The 19119-nt window shown below is 42.0% G+C and overlaps 1 protein-coding gene across 12 annotated transcripts in view; it reads right to left on the reverse strand.

Moving 5' to 3' along the window:
* FSTL4 (follistatin like 4) overlaps positions 1–19119 on the reverse strand; it is a 366635-nt gene that overhangs the window by 93621 nt on the left and 253895 nt on the right. For all 12 annotated transcript variants that reach the window (XM_085591243.1, XM_021549489.4, XM_085591248.1 and 9 more), the window contains 2 exons: positions 10157–10347; positions 6753–6873 (listed from right to left, as the gene is read on the reverse strand). In XM_085591243.1, coding sequence (XP_085447369.1) covers positions 6753–6873; positions 10157–10347 — 312 coding nt within the window. The remainder of the gene's footprint in view (positions 1–6752; positions 6874–10156; positions 10348–19119) is intronic.

The raw sequence follows: 19119 nt of genomic DNA on the forward strand, positions 1-19119 counted from the left end.
CAGTGGAAGAGGTCCCCATAGCAGGGGGTTAGGACCACACAAGGTTAAGGTCCCTCCCAGTCCAAACCATTCCGTGCTTCCCTCCTGGAAAAAACACTGGAGTTTGGCAATTAACACTTGAGTATGTGGGTTCTGACATGGGATCAGCCAAACCAGTGTCAGGCATCTTCCCTGGTATTCCATGAAAAAGTCTGGCCTCTATTCTTGACATGGAAACCATCATTCTAACCACACCTATGTTTACCATTAATTCTGCTAAAATTTTATTTGAGGAGGCTCTCTTAACTGAACTCATAATGCCAAAATATATAAAGCGGGTACAGTAAGTACAAAGCTGAGCAGCAGCCCCGATTAAATGAATTAATGTCTGATCTGAACATGGAAACATTTCTCTTTTTAGCCCAAGGCAAAACCACGTCCCTCTCCCCACTGGCAAGCATGCATCCACATACAACAGAATTATTCTTGATCTGAGCACTTTTAACTTTTTCTCTGGAAACCATATTTTAGCTTTTGAAACCTTTTTGCTTGGATTAAACTTGTCTTTCTTGCTACAAATTAATACTGATTTTTTTCTTCTTCTGAGAAGAACCTTTTGCTTTGTTCAAAATGCAGCAAAACAATTGAGGCTACACAACAAACCTGATTTTGATCACTGTTTTGTGGAACTGCACACAATGCAGGGCACTTTGCTGGAGCCCTGAGAAATATTTTAGACTTGAAGTGCAAAAGGTTTTCACAATGAGAAGAGCTTTAAAAGAGAGACAGAAAAATAAATTAACTTTTTTCCTTTGCAGAATGTGTTTCTTTGATAGCAAGGGAGGAAAATAAGAAGGAAAAAAAGAAAACCAAGCAAAGAAATTTTCAACATTCAAGAAGCAGCTGCCCACTAAAACGCAGTACAGATGAACTCGCTGTGATATCTGCAGCTGAAGCATCCTACCAGACAAAAATTACACTTCCAGGTGCAGCAGAATCATTCCTTGTGCTCAAGCCAAGCATCTTACACTGCATTTATGAGAAAGGCAAGGGGTTAGGTGCTTCTGAAAATGATCTAAAGTCAAAACATATTGAGCAGGGAGATCTCAGAAGCTGATCAAAGGCACCTCCATCCTCAAGCACGTGCCCAGAGCTCAACCCTGCCCACTCATGAGTCTTTGGGCACTCTCCCCTGTGCTGAGCTGCTGTGTCTGCCTCCAACTCACACCAGCTCCATCCTCAAAATGCCTGAAAACCCAGCATGGTGTCATGGCTCATGAGAATGCTGGTGACAAAATGCTGTTGCAGTGACTTGGGTGCTTGTTGGGTTTTTCTGTCATCCCTGTTCAGCCACTTGGTACTTCCTGCAGGAATCAAGCTGAATTGTTTTCAGTTTCTGCTTTTTCCCTTGACTTTTTTATATTTTAGTTTTCCTTCTGCTATAAGATTGCATTATTAAAATAGTATTAATATAGTAATAACAATAATAACAGTTACAATAATACAACAATATTACTACTACTAAATGCCCAGTAAGTTGCCTTTATCCTCAGTAACACATCTGCACACCATTCCTCGAGGCAATCAAGAATGGGCTGCTTTGGCCAACTAAAGGAAACCTCATTTCTTTCCTGAGTAGCTCCTCTAACCCTACATCAAACCAAAAGCAGAGGCTGTTGCTCCCCTGCTTGCCTAGCCGTGTTTGAAGTTGGGATATCACATCGCTCACAGAAGCAATCAATGCTGGTAAGCTAATGAATTATTTCTAAGTTTGTACCAATATCTGCAGCAACATGAAAGAAAAATCACATAACAGGGAGATGACAGCAGGAAAGGCAGAGCCTGGGGCACAAACTGTCAATATTTCAGGACTGTGATTTGATTCTGTAGATAACTGTTGCTACAACATTGCTTAAGAAAACACTGCAAGCAAAACATTTTATCTCACAATATACTTGTCCAGTATAATTATCTGGGCTTGACCAATCCAGCTGGAAGGAAACAGTAACAAATACCTGACTGTAGATGCTGTGCCATCAAGAACAGTTTCATGAATTTGTGAATAAACACTTCATCTGAACGTGGATTTTACAGGTGCAATTGCTACTGGAACAGCTGGTTTGCCACACATGTCTGGAGTGCATACACACACACACACACACAGAGCAAAGAGGGGTCTTTGTTCTCCTCAAACAGCATTTATTCACCATTATCACCTTGTTTATTATGAGAGCATAGAGTTGGATATGCTAGTCTATCAACCAAGAACAGGTACCCTGACACTCAACATCTTCCTCTGCCATTTGACCCCGCAAGCCCCTTTTTATGTTTCATGCCCCGTTTCTCAATGTAGAGCTTTGCTCTTTCCCAGTCTGCACCACCCCCACAATTTTGGGACAATTAAAAGCTCTGCCCTAAAGTAGTTCCTAGTGAACCAAAAACATGCAGAAGTCAAAAATAAATCTGTCTTCTACTCCACACCTCTAATGAGCATCTGGAGGGTGGTGGAGGAACCAGGAATGGGTTGTTCCCTTCTCCACACCACGTGGCTGTGAGGAATACAACTCCTGGAAATTTTAGGATCACTGCAGTAAATCTGAAGCCAGCCCAATGCTGCTTCTCTGCATTGGCAGTGATTTACCTGACACCCATGTCCAGCTCAGGCTCCAAAATTCTTTTTTTCACCCTGTTCATTCAAATTCACTCTGGTGTCCCAGCTCCTGGTGGTGGTGCTGGGAGAGCTCCAGGGCCTGGGGCTGGCACCATCCACACTCCCTGGCTGGTACCTAGCATTTCCCTTGACCTCCTGCTGAAAGTGTGTACACCTCATTTTCATATTTCTCCCTTGTGCTTTTTTCGTTAATATTAAGGACATATTAAAAAAGGAAGACTTGGCCTAAAACAGAATCAGGGAGGAAAGAAAAACATTGTCTTATACTCCTTAGTTGTAATTAAGAGAAGACCACATTAATCCTGCAGCTGCTGCTGCATTCAGTCCTGCATGAAAAATGTCCCTACTTGTGTTCTTTAGATAGCAATATATCCATAGCTGACATGCCTCTCATTTTACAGAAACAGCAATTTTCTGTCTACATATAACTTATATGCAACAGACCATGGCAAATAACAACTGGACTGAAAAATCACAATTCAGTATTTTTCTTCCAAACTTCCTTTGTAGGTTGTTTTGGTCCATCTATGGCATCAGGAAAGTACTTTAATGGGCCATGATCTAGAATTTTAGGGGATTTTATTGTTGGTTTAATAACTCCTTATTAGCTAAACAGTGTTGACAGGATAAAGGCATTTTGATGGAATGCATCTTTTCCCTCTCCCTCAATTACCTGTAGTACAAATTGACCTGTCCATATTGATGATGATGAGGAGGAGGATACAGATCTAGAAGATTACACTGACTTTTTTTCTTAAGTTAGGATTTCTTTCACATCTGCCAATCTGCCACTCGCCCATTAGGAAGACAACAGGAATGCCAGAAGTGTCATGCCTAATTTTAATGACCTCCAGTCAGTGCCAGAAGTTATATCCAAAAACCACCCATCTGAGCATTCTTAAAAGTATGACTCAGCTGGGTGATGTGCTTGCCAACTCACCAGACTATCTATGTGCTGATTAATTAGATGCATGTACTGCTTTAGCTCTTATGACAACTAAGTCTTTCATTTATTAGTCATGTATTAAATCTTTGTGACAACTTAAAGAAAAGACAACAGACAAATAATCTTTCTAGTGCTCTATTTCTGGCGTGTGAAAAATCTCAAGATCATCATATCGAAAATTATTTTTTTTAATTATGGTCCTGAGACTCTTTATCTAATAAAAATTTATTAATGAGGACTTAGAAGACACCTACAAGTGGTTCTTACCAGAGCTGTCAGGGGAGTGTTTCATCTGTCTCATCCACTACTTGTGTATGATTAAGGCAATTTGAAAGTTGACACTTTAATCCTGTGTTAACAGATATTTCTAGTCATCTTCATAGATGCAGAAAAACTCTTAACAGTTCTATTCTTGGGATTAAGGAACAAAAGAACTTTCAGAAAACCAGAAGAAAGATGGTAGGTTTAGAAAGAAGGCCATTATTTCTTCCCATAATCCAAAACTGTGCATTAAAATGCATATGAAAATTATTAGCATGGTTGGAAGTTATGATTAAAAATAGCACCTATTAGATATAGTGTTTGTACTGTCAAAACCACATTTCAGAAAATCTAAGACTCTGTATTTCTCTCATCCATACACTTTTTATTTATTTACAGATGATCAACATGATGGGGAAGAACAATAACCTTTGGGTCCCTGAAGGTCTTAGAGAGAGAGGGTGGGTCAAGGGAAATCAAGAGACACACATGGAGTGAGAGAAAGAGGCTGTTTTGTGGCTCTGTGAATTACAACAAGGCCACAAGAAATGAAATGCAACTCTCTAAAATAAAATGCAACTCTCTGAGAGGAAATGCAACTTCTAATGCAGCACAAGAATGTCAGACTGGGAAGCTCTTCACATTATCAAGGTCATTTTCAAACCTTTGCAACACTGCAACACTCCACCAGAGCACAGACAACAAAACAGATGTGACAGAGTTTTTGAGAGGATAAATCAGATTGGGAGTTTCTGATGTCACTGAATTCTGGTAATTATGTTACTCAGCTTGCTGAGGCAGCTGTGCCCATACCTTGCTGCCAGCCTGTGGCAGCCACAATTCATGGCTTGGGCGAACTTCAAGCAACAAAAAAATCTCTCTAATAGGCAAAAAAACAGGGGACATGTGCAGGATGCTGTACCTTTAAACTACTGCTGCAAGCCAAATTGTGACTCATAACAAAGCAGAAATCTTATAAACAAAATTTTCATAAACTAAAATGTGCCCTTAAGTGTTTAAAATACTTTTGAGATTTTTTTCCTACATCATTTAATAAAGTAAAAGGAAAAAATATACTTCAACCAGGCACTAAATTTGCTTCCAAGTTCCCCAAAATTTCAAACGTTGCAAGCAATTAACTTTGGTTTTAAATCAAAAACTGGTGAGCCACTACCTGCTCTTGATAAATGTCAGGATTCTGGTAAAACTGAAAATGGAGAAGTCAGTCTGGTTTTCAGCTTCAGATGGTGAGCAATTCTGTTCAGATACAAAACTCCTCTGACAAACAGTCATTGTTACACTTTGTGTTTTGTTACGATAATTGTGCAGTTTATCAATGTTATTGCTTGTAATTGGTTAATATTTTGTACTTGTCTTATTTTCATTGTCTACTTAAAATTCCCTGAACCAAAACCCCTAGAAATAATGATTGGAATTTAGGTTTAAGTTGATGTGACTTTGAGAACCCATTGATCTAAACATGCTCCCAAATAACTGCACATCAAGCCTTTATAGCTGGGTTAATACACTTCATGCCTTCTTAATAGATGAGATTTTATGTTTTACTTTACAACTGCTGTGTTGAATTAAATGCATATGTAGTTCAAACAGGTCCATGGTGACAACTGGTGCTAATCTTAAAGTGCTTTAAACACCTTCCAATATTTAGAGGCTGACTACAGGAGAGATGAAGAGGGACTTTTGACAGGGGCATGGTATGATAGGACAAGGGGGAATGGCTTCAAACTGACAGAAGGCAGGGCTAGACTGGATATTTTATAAAAAAAATCCCTCCCTGTGAGGGTGGTAGAGCCCTGGCACAGGCTGCCCAGAGAAGCTGTGGCTGCTCCATCCCTGGAACAGTTCAAAGCCAGGCTGGACAGGGCTTGGAGCAACCTGGTCTAGTCCCAGGTGTCCTTGCCCATGGCAGGGGGATGGAACTTGATAATCTTTAAAGTCCCTTCCCAACCCAAACCATTCTGTGATTATTATCTAATTTGGGTTTTTTAAAATGAAAAGCTGTAAATCAAGAAAACAGACATTACCCTCTTCAGAATAGAATCCTGCTTAAGAGGTAACCAGCTTGTTATTGGCCCTTTCCCTGCACTCAACAGAGTGAATGGTTGAATCCTGCTTCAGTTTTAGCCACAATGTCTTAACCACACCCTCTGTAACCCAAGTCCTCTGTAGCTCACTATCCTGATTTCTGAATAACCCTGCCCATTTTCCTTTTTCTTTAGTATCCCAAAAGAACAGCAACAATACAACTTTCTATCACTCAGATGAAGGAGACAATGGGGGCCCTTCCCAGTGAAGGACTTCAACAAATGCTTAACTCAAAGCAAGAACATAAATTTATGAAGATAAACAGGATAACAGAAGTATTTATTATATCCCACTGTTTAAGTAACTCTGTGATCCCTTGATCCTTGCACAGGATTTGTATCATGATTGCACACTCTAATACGTTCATTAACATGGAAAATAAAATGTAGAAAACATAATTCCCAGGAAAAATATTCAGTAAACACCTTCCCCACAGCAAACTAATTCATATTACCACAGGAACTTTGGACAGGTTTCCACCTTGTTTCTTCAGGATTAATCAAACCATGTACTCAGGTCTACACACCTTGGCCAGGCCACCACCTGTCCCTTGCCATCAACAAGAAGCACAAGACACAGAAGAAAACAGTAAACTTGACACACCCGTACCAACCTCCTGCTCCACACTGTGGAGCACAGACACCTTGGAAACAAGCCTTCCAAAGTATTTTCATGGCATTAAAGACAAAAAAGGGATCATCTTCGCTGACCACACCGAGGAAGACAATACTGCCCTCACAGATATTCCCGTGCTTCCAACAGCCAGGACAGAGCAAAGCAGGGACTCACGGAAGGCTGTGTAGAGCTCCTGCAGGGTCAGGCGCCCGTCGTTATTGTAATCATCAAACTGGAGGAGGTCTTCAAGAGTACAGCCTAGTAAATCATCCTCCAGGCCCTCCTTCTTCATTGGCTGTAGCAAAGAGAACAGGAAACCTTACATGTAATGCAATGCTACACACCTGGCAGATCTTCCATGGAATGACCTTTGGAGACATAGGCAGGCAATAGATAGATTATCATATCTATCATTACATATCTACTGTCTAATAAGATATTTGTATTCCTGCAGCACTTCATTGACCATGGACTGAAGAGCCCCTATTCAACATGGAAAAAGGAAAGTCTGCTTCTTTCTCTTCTGTAAGTAAGGACAAAATTGTATGCCCCGATTTTAGGAATAGAACAGGCAATGGTGAATGGTGTACTCAACACTGATGTGCTTTTCCAACCCCTGAAAGTTTGCTTCTTTTGTTTTTTCAACATTTCATTTGGGTTCTCTGAATTTATTGTAGAACATGAAGAAAACTGCTGAACTGTTGCATCTTCCAGACAGGAAAGCTTTTTCCTGTAGGCCAGGGACCCTTTTATTTACTATTCTAGTCTTAACCCATTATGTTGAAGCAATTTAAAGTAATAATGCTAAAAATATAACCCTTCACCTAGCAAGTAAAAAATATTCAATAAAAGTGAGATCAACCATAACTTCCAAGATCAATTCTCTAAAGAAGGAAATTTCCCTCTGTCTACCCTTTGCATAGAAAATTGATTAACTTCTCATAAGACTGACAACTTTTTACTAGTCCTTTTGATTTAACATCAGGAAAAAAATAACAGTGAAAAACACTTCAGCTGTGACACACTTAGTAGATTTATGAATCTGACTTTAAAATACATTAAAGATTTAAATGGAAATAACATTCCAATTACCACCATTGTTAATAGCCTTATATATCCACGGCTGCAAAACTACATGGCAATTTCACTGCTGGGTCCAGAGGGAAAATATTGGATAAGGTTTGCCAGCAGACAGGAGGCAAACCAGCTCTAAATAGAAGGGGATGGGCTATCTCTTGCCATTGTTTTGCTCAAAGCAATTCTGTTGTGGAGAACACACAAATGGGCACTGAGTCAATGAAGACCATGCCCCCCTGGAGAGGCTCTCCTTTGGGGTGAATCCCTCTGCAATGAGCCTCCTAAAGATCCACTTCCAGGTCTTAAAAATCACTTTTTACTGCAGCAGTGCAAGTTACATGCTTTGAGATTTTGCTTGCAGACAAAGTTATAGTGCTCGAGAGACTATTTTTCTTTTAAATAAAACAAAGCAAAGGCACAGCACCAGCTCATCCAGCAGTCAGAGAGAACAAACTCTCACTGCATCACGTTCAGCTCAGCTTCCTCTGCCCATGGGCAATGAAATTCCCATCTCTGGGGGAAATTTAAAGTTGCAGAGAGCTTCAAAATAGAGCGCTAATGCAAATCAATTACAAAGAGGTAAGAATAGTTCTATTAAGGCAATAACTTGGGTAATTAAAAATTGCTCATTACTTAAAAAAATGTCCCTTAAATGGGATAAACTGGTCTTGTAAGAGCACATAAAAATCATCTTGTTAAACAGAAAAATAAAGAATCAGCATGCTACAGATAAACTGTGAATCCCGCTGCTGTGAGAGCCCAGAGCTGCCACAGATGTGTCCCCAGCCTGGCTGGGACTCAGCCATGCTGCCACCAAGGGGCCCAAGACCAGAGCCACTCAGCTCAGGATGAAAAGCACCCATGGTTTATCTAAATTGTGCATTAATAGGCATTATTTTTGTCTTTTGAGAGGTAATCTCTCTGTCACCTCAGCCCTGCTGGTGGCCAGATTGCATGGAGAATGGCTGGGTGAGAGGGCTCCTGGCTGAGGCTGAACTTATTCTAGTCCATCAAACTGTAGTGAGCTCCAGATGTTCAGGCACATTTACTGATTTTGATCATGAGAATAATTAAAATAAGAGTAGCCCATGTCTGTGCTTGCACCTGGGAGAGAGATCTGGGCTCCAGGCACATCTGAAAACAAAGCCCAGAGGAACTTTGAGGGAGCTGTCTGAGCTCCTTTGCAATAACAATTGCTTGCAGGCTGCCAAACCTTCATTTCCATGAGAGTTTTAAAATTCCAATAAAACAAGTTTAATGTAAAAAGCGAAAAAATATTGGACAGTAGAACGGACACTTAGATGCCACTATGTAAAAGCTGTCTTTGAATTCAGATAGAAGTGTTTTCCTATAATTACCATGTCTTTATGAAAAAATCATTGCCTTCAGAGGAAATATTGCATATATTCATAGCCCTGAGATCTAAGGGAATTTATGCTGACACTTTGCATTGTGTGGAAGGGATCAAGCATCCTGTCAACAGCCTGAGGACTAAAATGCAGCACAAACTGTCAGCTCAGGGAAGAGCAGGCTCGTGCCTGCAACACGCTCTGTGTTCCCTGGGAAGTAAGAGTGCAGTGAGACACTCAAGGGTGAACTTATTCTGAACAACCTGGTCTAGTGGCAGGTGACCCTGCCCATGGCAGGGGGTGGAATGAGATCAGCTTTAGGGCCCCTTCCCACCCAAACCATTCCATAATTCTATAAAGGAACAGCTTTGGAAACTGGAATAGGTACCAGACAGGACTGGCTTCCAAAGGGCTCTCAGAAGGCATTTGCTTCTAATTCTTCTCATGGGTGACATAATGGAATGGCAAAAATATTTTTGCAGGACTGTTTTCCCCGGTCTGCATGTGCAAAGAGAAGTTGAGGACACAGAGCACCCAGACTGAGTGCCCAGGATTGGCTGCTTGGTTCACTTTACCAAAGAGATTAATTCCAACAGCACAGCATGCCTGAAATTAGAAAAATAGTTTCTTCAACTCTTACCTTTTCTATCACTTTCTTCTAATACACACTTCAGCATCTGCCCAGGGATTTTAGGAAAATATACTTGTTGAAAAACATCCCAAATTTGCTGTCACATTACTCTATGCTAATGTACAGTCCAGAAGGCAGGGAGAAGAATTGAGTGATTGTTGCCTAACTTACATAGACCTAAAAAATCTGAATTGATTCTCCCCAAGCTGGCTAACTGGAAATACTTCAGAAGATGTCAGTTAGCAGAGCAAGGATCATTATCTGATTTGAGGAGTATGGACAGGGCTGGAAAACTGCCATACTTTTCGTTTGGAGATGAGCTTCAAATGTTTGAGACAACACTGACTCCTGGGAGATGCAGAGAGAGACCCATTGACTTGTTAGATTTTCCTCCTTTATCTGCTGCTGACTGGACAGGTACAAATGACCATTCTCACCTGAGTGCTGCTGTGTTACATTCAATTCACACTTTGAATGAAAATCCACTTCATAATTCCATTCTCACTGAACAATAAACCTACCTGAGCCAGTTCAGAGCTGCTGAGATGCCCATCACTGTTCAGATCCAAGCGTTTAAACAGCTCTTCAATTAGGAAGCGCTTCTGGGCTCCCCTGTCCTTGGCCAGGCTGCTGGGCGGGCTGTGCCGCCGAGCCTGCAGGTCCAGCAGGATGCTCTTGAGCCGGCTGTAGTCTGCCATTGTGCAGCTGTCCCCTGAGAGACAAAACAGCATTACTGGATGTGCATTTACCTTGATCTTTTCAAAGGACTGAGGTCCTAAAAGGAAAAATTAGGCATATATGCCTGCATATTCAGCTCCACTCAGCTCTGCACTTGAGGAGCTCCTGTTGTCGTTTTGTATTAGCTGGCAGATTTTCTAAATCCTGCTGTCAGGGATACTCTCCAGCATGTTACCTTCCAGATTTTACAGGGCTTCAGTTACACTGCCACACTCAGTTTTGTAACTCCCACAAATATTAAATTGGCTCTGTGCTTTTCTATATGAATAAATTTATCCCATAAAGTAAAAAATAAACCTGGGGAAGCTGATGTTTAGAAAGTTCCACTAATGTAACTGGTACCTCAGACTGCCACCCTATGTCAACTGATGTTAAGGAACCCTTAGAGGCAGCCTGGGGTGGTAGAAGGCCAGAGGAAGGACAGTGAGGAGTGCAGGGCTGTGGGGAGCCCCTGCAGCTGTGGTGTCACTAGTGCCTGCTCTCAGCACCCTGCTGCAATAAACGCTGCCCTGTTCCTGACCAGGGAAAAATGTTATTATCAGGGAAAAGCCCTCAAGCTATTCTCCCTGAAGTGACTTTGGCTTGGCTGAAGAAATCAGATTGAACCCTCCTGACCCTGAAAGCTCATGCTGTGCCTGCAGCATCCAGCTCTCCCACAACTCTTCCCCTCCTCAAGGAAATGCCTCCACATACCCAAAGTGGTACAAGATATTATGACCATTTTCTGCTGATTTGTTGGCTGGCAGAGCTCAGCAGAATGAGAAATGGCAGCTGTCTTTTTGTGCAAATCTGTTTTCTTTAGTGCAGAGCACAGCGGCTGGTGCCTTGCAGGGGCCTTGGAGCAGACCCTGGAGCACCCTCAGGCTCCAGCTGTCCCACACTCTGTGGGTACCAACCATACCCCACCAACAGCATCAACACCTTCAGCTGTTCCCCTCAGATGTCCTTATGTCTATCATGTAACTTCCCTATAATGTAAATAGCCTTACTGTCTGCAATACTGGGTTTAAAACAAGCCTTTTCTTTAAAATCCCATCACTGATCCTGTTGGATTAAATCTAAGATTGAATCTTAAATCTAAGAGAACATGGTCCCACCTTAGTTTAAGGGACAATACCCTTGTAGATCAGCTCCCCAAAGACTCTAAACATTATTCCTCTGAAAAATAACAGAAGACTCTGGCACAGTGACAACTAATGTTCCTGTCCCTTTCTTGCTGAGCTGCAACATTTTGGACTTCTTGGTCCCAGTCCAATTGAAACCCAATTAAAATTCCAGGTGGGAGGCACTTCTCTGATAGCAAACCCATCTACTGTCAAGGGGTTTTTTCACCCTTCATATTTTGTGCTCACAACTTCAAAAGCATTATGACCTGAGAAAGGTGAGAGAGGACACAGAGGCTGAACATGTGCTCACCAGTCAGGTCAGTGCCCTCCTGCTACATAAACAAGAACTGCAAGCAAGGCTTATTTACTACCCTGAACTCAGTCCCATCTAGTTTGGAGGGCTTCAGCTGCTCAGGGATATTAAGCAGCTGATAAATTTTTCCTTCCCTCTAAAACAACCTCCAAAAAGCACTGGGTCCCACTTGGGATCAGTCTTGTTTAACAGAAAAAACAAGGCTATTCAGCTAGTATTAGTTGTGTTTATTATTCTTGACTTCTTTATTTCCAAACATGTCATTTGAAGTTTGTGAAGGCAGTATATATTTTTTTTCATTCCATCAACAGCTTATTTAAGAGAAAACCTGATTACTGTATCCATTCAATCAAGATATTCTGTTGTATATACTCTTTTAGCTACTGCAATATTTTTTTTCTTAGCTGGAATTTTATTTTCAATCACAAGTTAATCCCAGAAACGTATCTAGGGCTAATGAGGATAGGCAAAGTGATTTAATTTTCTTCCACTTCTGTTTCTGCTTTGTGGTTTCCATTAGTGAGCACCAGCAGTGCTACAGGCAATGTACATGGTGACACCTGGGCGGGCTGACCCACTTGCCTTGTGCTCCCCATCCCCACAAGGACAGGCAAAAGCAGTTCTTACTTTACACCCTCCAGGTTTATTCTCAGCAGCTGGGATTTGTTTTTGTAGATACTTGCTGTTACCTGGGCAAGGCTTTCCCAGCCTTCCTCCCTCAGCACTAACCCAAATGTCACATCTGCGTGGGGCTTTTTCACACTTCCAGGGATGGGGACTCCACCACGATCCTGGGCTGGATGGAGTCCATACAAAAGAATTTTTTCCTAATCCTCAACCTCAGACTCCCCTGGTACAACTACAACTTGAAGCCATTTCATCTCATCCTGTCATCTACATTTACATCTTGTCATTGGGAGTAGAGATTGACCCTCTCTTGGCCACAACTTTCTTTCAAGTTTCTTTCACAGGGAGGAAGAAAGTCGCCCTGGGCCTCCTTCCCTCAGGCTGAACCCCCCAGCTCCCTCAAGCATGGTGTGAGCCAGGACACAGTGATCTCCTCTCACTGATTACAGCCCTCCTGGATTCTTCCATGCTCAGGAAACAAAGCCACCACTGTTGCAGCATTTCTGAGAGAGAGAGGGCATGATTTATGTCTGGAATGAGATTTGAGCTACTCCAGCCTAGGCCTCAGATCTGGGCCTTGTGAGACCTTCAAGCCTGCGACGCAGTTAGAAATTAAGAGTTTGTGGCGCAGTTAGAAATTATATTAAGGTGTGATGGGAAGCACTGGGCTGTCTGGGTGTGAAGTGGTATAGGTTTATAGTGTGAAGTTTAGTCCACCTTAAGATAAAGACAAACAATGTTAGCTTGCCAATGATAGTGCCTTTGTAAACTGTAAACTATACTGAAGTGTATATAAACTGCCATCTTCTCACCAATAAACAGAGAACGTTTGGTTGACCATATTGGCCTGATCTACATTTGTCCAGTCCAGCTTTCCTGTCTAGTGAGGTCCCTGGCTTTGCACCACAAAACTGCTTTTCTTGAAAAACTACACACTGATGTAGGCTGCGAGCCAGCCCAAGGTAAATGTGTTCATTTACCTTGAACAGGGGGAGTCACATTACCTTGGGGGTCACAGCCATGCTGCAGCTTCCAAGCAAGTGTGATGGGCACTAAGAGCGAAATAAAGGAAAGCACAGAAGGATGGAGCTGGTGACAGCTGCTGGCAGCAATTCCCAAATCCTGTTATAAACTCCTAATATATTTTCCCCCATCACACTGTTGCTGTGTTCAGTCATGGATCCAGCAGACCACCATCCTGCACAGCAGGGTGAGGCCATGGTGAACGCATCAAGGAAAACCAGTAAGCAGCAGTAAGACAATTATGTCTCTTATTTAAAAAATAAGTCGAGTTTCACATGTTGCTAACATATGCTGCAGGCAGAAAGTCAGAAGGTGCTTGTAGCCCCTGTCAAATCTGGCCCAAAATTTCATCACCTTCACTTCCTTCTGGAGAAAATCACACTCTTCAGCTCTGTTGGAAATGGATCCCAAGCCTCTCTCCACAGTGTGGATGTGACAGACTGCATGGGTCTCACACCTTTGCACATTCTCCCTGACATCCTAGACATCTGAGGGCTGCAGTGACAGAAGCAGTTGGTCAGAGGCCAGCAGTGCTGAGCTGCTTAGCAGCACACAACAAATAAAAGCAATAAAGGGTGTGAGTCTGATAATCTGCTCCTTTGACTGAACTAAAAGATCGATAGAAAAATGCACTAAAACTGTAATATATATATGCATATAAGTATAAATGTATAATTTATATACTTATTCTTACTATAGTAGAAGAACAGAGGGAAAACTTTTCCAGGTCAGCTGAAGTACTTTGACCTGAAACTATAATTTTATATTAAGTCTGGCCAAAGCTCAGAAATTATCTGTGCTTGGGATGTCTGAGCTAATGTGCTGCTGCACAGCCCAGACCTAATGCTATTTATTTCCAACAAAATTAGGCACTTCAGTGACCAGACATGGATGCTGGGAGCATCCTAGAAAAGACACTGCCTACTCAGCCAAGTTATGGAGGAGACATATTCAGGCTACTCAAAACATCTGGAAAGTCAACAGCAAAGACAGAAAGATTCTCCTGCAGCAAAGATCCTTCCCCTCATTTAGTAAGCATTATTATTTCATCTTTCAACCTAAGTTCCTTAGAGACTGCTGGCACTGAGCTGGTTTATAGGTCTTGAAGAGCAAAGCTCTGTATTTCCTCTCCTTCCCTCTTGCTCTCTCCTGCTGTCCTGACATCTGTAATCTTCTTACACTGTGCCAAGCATCTACCAACTTTATCTACTAAATACAGTCTCTTTAGGCTTCTGCCACCTCTTTTTCCGTTCTTCCAGGTATTACAAATCTGACTGTTAAGCAAAAAGAATGTCAGAAAAGCTGCCTGTGTGCCCTCTCACTTATCCCGACTCTCGTCTTTCTCTGCTGACTGCCCCCAGCAGTTTCCTTTGCAACACAAGCTCATCATTAGCAGTTTCTCTCATCTCAGGCCGCTCTCCTCGGTAGGTCTTGCTAATGGATGTCTCTCAGCTTGGTTTCCTTGTTAGAGCTTCCCAGGGACTTGGATTCTGCTCACAATTGCAACCTGTATTGGGAGGTTTAGGTTGGATGCTAGAAAAAGGTTCTTCCCCCAGAGGGTGGCTGCACACAGGAACAGGCTCCCCAGGGAACGGTCACAGCCTGACAGAGCTCAAGGAGCATTTGGACAATGCTCTCAGGCTCATGGTGGGACTTCTGGGATTATCCTGTGCAGGGCCAGGAGATGGACTTGATGATCCTTGTGGCCTCCTTTTAACTCAGGATTTTGTGATTCTATGATTTTAACTGACCACCACTGCTCTTCAGGGATGGGTTTTGAAGTGTTCCCTCCCTGCCCCGTTTCTAAACATCAGAAATGCCACCACATGTGTGCCAGGTGCCTCTGTGGTGCCAGCTGACCCGCTGTGTGTACTCAGGCACCATCCCCACCACACAGCTGGGGAGCCAACACACAGAGAGACACTCACACAAATTCTGGATGAGCTAAAATTGCTATTCTGGCATGCCCTAAAACTGATTCTTCAATTCTAGTCCATTATTTCCCTCTTCATGCTGGGGAAGATCTCCAAAGAAACAAGCCCTTCTTATCAGTTTAGAGCATTTTCAAACCCAATGAAGCCTGGAACTGTTTGAATTAAAAACAAAACAAAACAAAAAAAAAATAGAAAAGAGACAGGGAAAGAAAAACAATAAGACGGAAGAAGAGTAAAAGAAAAATCCAGCATATGAAGGTGTGATTGCTAAAATTTGGCAAATAACTGTCAAATTTCTGCTCACTCCAAGCAATGCTGCTTCTTGCTCTGTTTTGCAGCAGCTATATAATTCATCCTGTTTAGCACTTCTGCATGCTTTGGCAGATAAAATATTGATCAGCCTGCCAAGGAACACAGAATGCCATTATGTTTTTATGTCAGAACTCAGTAATGATCTACATTTATCAAGAGCATCCTCCCTGTGAAAGGTCAGTGGTGAATGTAGCTAAATTGTGATGACAGATCATTAATCCAGCTCCCTCAGTAATCATCCTCTTTAAAAATTTTACTCCTGGTTTCTGTGAATTGCTGCAGGTTTTTACACTTGGATCCCACAGCAATCTTCAACCCAGTTCTGAGTAAAAGCAGATAACAGAGGAACAGCAAGGCTGGAGATGAAAGTGTCCTTCAAAGGAATGCAGGGTACAAAATAAAAATAAACTGAGGAAGTGAAGAGCTTCCTTTGATGGGGAAACTAATCTCCCAGTGAAATATTACCATGCAAGGTGCCTTACAATACAATGATTACTCAAAATGTCAGTACTTCTTTAAATATCAAAAATGATCAGAGAACACCTACAGAGCACCAATCTCTAAGACCTTGGTGTGCAGATCACCTGACAGCAGATGTGAGCCTGAACACACACAGAAGTCTTTAGGGGATTTGAGTCCCACTGACTCCTGAGCTATTTTTCAGCAAAACTACACGAGCTGTAAGAATGGCAGGTGGCACCTGCAGCTCTTCCTAAAATCCGTGAGAGAAGCTGTGCAGCCATTAGCATCCAGGCTAAGTACAAGAGTGTGTGATTATCAAGAAACACACAACACAGCATACAAAGAGATTCAAACTTCTTGTGACCCTTCAAAAACTCTCAAGAAGTTTCCCCTGAGTGGTATCTCCATACAGCTGGAGCTGTACCCAGTCCATATGCTCTCAGGTCTAGGCTCCAGCCCTTGGAAATCTGCAACTGTGCTGCCACTCCAACACAAGATTAGACTCAGTGTGTTATCACTGCAGGTGAGCTAGGACATAACAACCCAGCAGCCCACGCAGAGCTGCCAGCCCCGTTTGGCTCCTGAAATGCACCCACCAGGGCAGGACAGTGCTCCTGCTCGCTGTCCCCGTGGGAGGATGATAACAGCCCAGTACAAATAACCCACCACTGAAGGGGGAACTCCAGTGGCACTAATTTTCTAGGCAACCCTTCAGCACCACCATATGTGGCAATAAAGAGCAGTTTGGAGCAGGCTGAAGAGTGTAATTTCTAAGGCAGGAGGCATTGGGGGTGTCATTTTATTTGACAGATCCTCTCAGATCATGCTGACTATTTTCAGCTGTTCCTATGCCAGTTTTCAAGCTCCAGGAAGAAATTCAGTGCAGGAGATGAGAGCACTAAGATTTGTTTTATCATCCGTATCTATAGGGCAAAAAAGATATAGTTACTGAAAATAACATTTCTAGACAAAATTAAAGGGGTTGGAGAAAAGTTCTGCTTTCAAAACAGTCCTTTCTACAACCCCTTTAATTTTGTCTAGAAATGTTATTTTCAGTAACTATATCTCAGGTTTTATCTGGCATTGTTAGAAGCACCAGAAAATGACTGAACTAAGATGTTACAAATTTATTTCTGAGTGTGCCATTGATGGCAAAATTCCTCATCAGCACCAGCCTGTTTTCCTACATACAAAATGCAAGTGTTGGCTGAACAGTGGAAACGTGCTCCCAAAAGAACAGACTGCTGAACCTGAGTGAGACATCATGTGAACTCTTTACCCCAATGATCTGTTGCATTATGGCCTCTCTGACTCGACAGAACAAGTTTACATGGGGACAGGAAAATTAAAGATGACTTCAGTTCTTCAGGGGTCTCCTTGCAAATCCTCATTCTGCCATGCAAATTTTTTACCTGTCTCTTTCTATCTTCCTCTTCCTTTAATTGCTTGTTTCTGCACATGCATGGAGAGTTTGGCTGGATTTTCCTCCCAATTTTCCTGTGTGGTTGGAAACAGAAAATAACTGCTTTTCTCAACAATTTACATAGACAGACTCCTCTGAGCAAGTGCAGCTGCAGGATGATAACATCAAGAAACCTTTTTGGAATTGGCTATTCCAATTTAGAGATATCTGTCAGTTTTGAATCTTCCCAATTCTGATTTTTATAGGCTGTTAATACTACAGTTTGGATATTAGGAAAAAATCTCCATTGAAAGAGTAGTTAAAACTTGGAAAAGGCTGCTCAGGGAAGAGGCAGAGTCATCATCCTTGAAAGAGTTCAAAAAATGAGCAGATGTAGCACTTTGCAAGGGGATAGTGGTAACGGGGATATTTGGCCGAAGGTTGGACTTTATGATCTTGGAGGTCTTTTTCCAGCCTTAATGATTCCACGATTCTATGCAAGGTCTGAGCAAACCCATTTATGATGAAGAGAAATTAACCCAAATCTTAATATATAAACATCTGTGGTAACAACCATTTAACTTGTGATCATTCAGAGAAAGCTTCCTATAAAACACCAGGCTGTGTTCTGCAGCAATTACACTGCACGTAACCCCACTGCAGAGCTCCTGTAACACCTGATAATAACACAGGGAGCGTTCTGCTGCCTCCAAACATCACTGAAGACCATCTCTGTGCACAGAGGAAGCCACACAGCACAGATGTGACATTTAGGCAATGATGCTAATTACATCCTGTTCCCTCACAGCATTACCTTCCTGCCTCCTTTACACACCACCAAGCTCCTCAAAGGCTGAGTACCTGTTTTATTCCTGAGTTGAATTTACAGGTTAAGTGAAACTCTGTTTCAGTTCCTGCTAAGAGGAGCAGATGTTTAACACTGTGCAAATTCATGAACATCCTACAGTTGCCTCTGCTGAAAAAATTCAATTAACAATAAAAATCCAAACTAACTTGCTTATCTTAGGGATGTGTTTCAGCTAATAAGATGTGCATTTATCAGGCATCCATATATAATTTAGCAGCAACTGGGAGCTCACCAAATTTATCACAGAAATGGAATGGAATATATGCCATGAAGTAGATACTATTAAACAATAGACATTTACAACCTGGAAGAGTTAAAGCTTGCCTCACCGTATATTTGCTTCAATATTTCATTTTATTACAAGAAAAAGCACCCATCTATTACTCTGTGAGTTTTAAAAATATTTTAAAAACTTACAGGATGAGAATATTAATTCCCAGTTCTATAAACAAAAACTCTATTCCTACCTTAAACAATTACTTTCCAAACTGCATAAAGCTAAATGAATTGTATGCCTCAGCCCCAAATGCACAGAAAAAGGTGGACGAATTTGCAGCCTTTCTTGGGAAGCCCAAGAATTACAACTTGGTTTGCCAAGTCCAAAGGCAAGTTCTAGATTTGTGACCTGCCTGGAAGGGAGGAGTAGCCCCAGGGAGGGAGGCAGGAGGAAGCCTGCAGGTGGGAAAACACATGATAAAG

Source organism: Lonchura striata, chromosome 13 (assembly GCF_050655825.1).
Source record: "Lonchura striata isolate lonStrDom1 chromosome 13, ASM5065582v1, whole genome shotgun sequence".
NCBI lineage: Eukaryota > Metazoa > Chordata > Aves > Passeriformes > Estrildidae > Lonchura > Lonchura striata.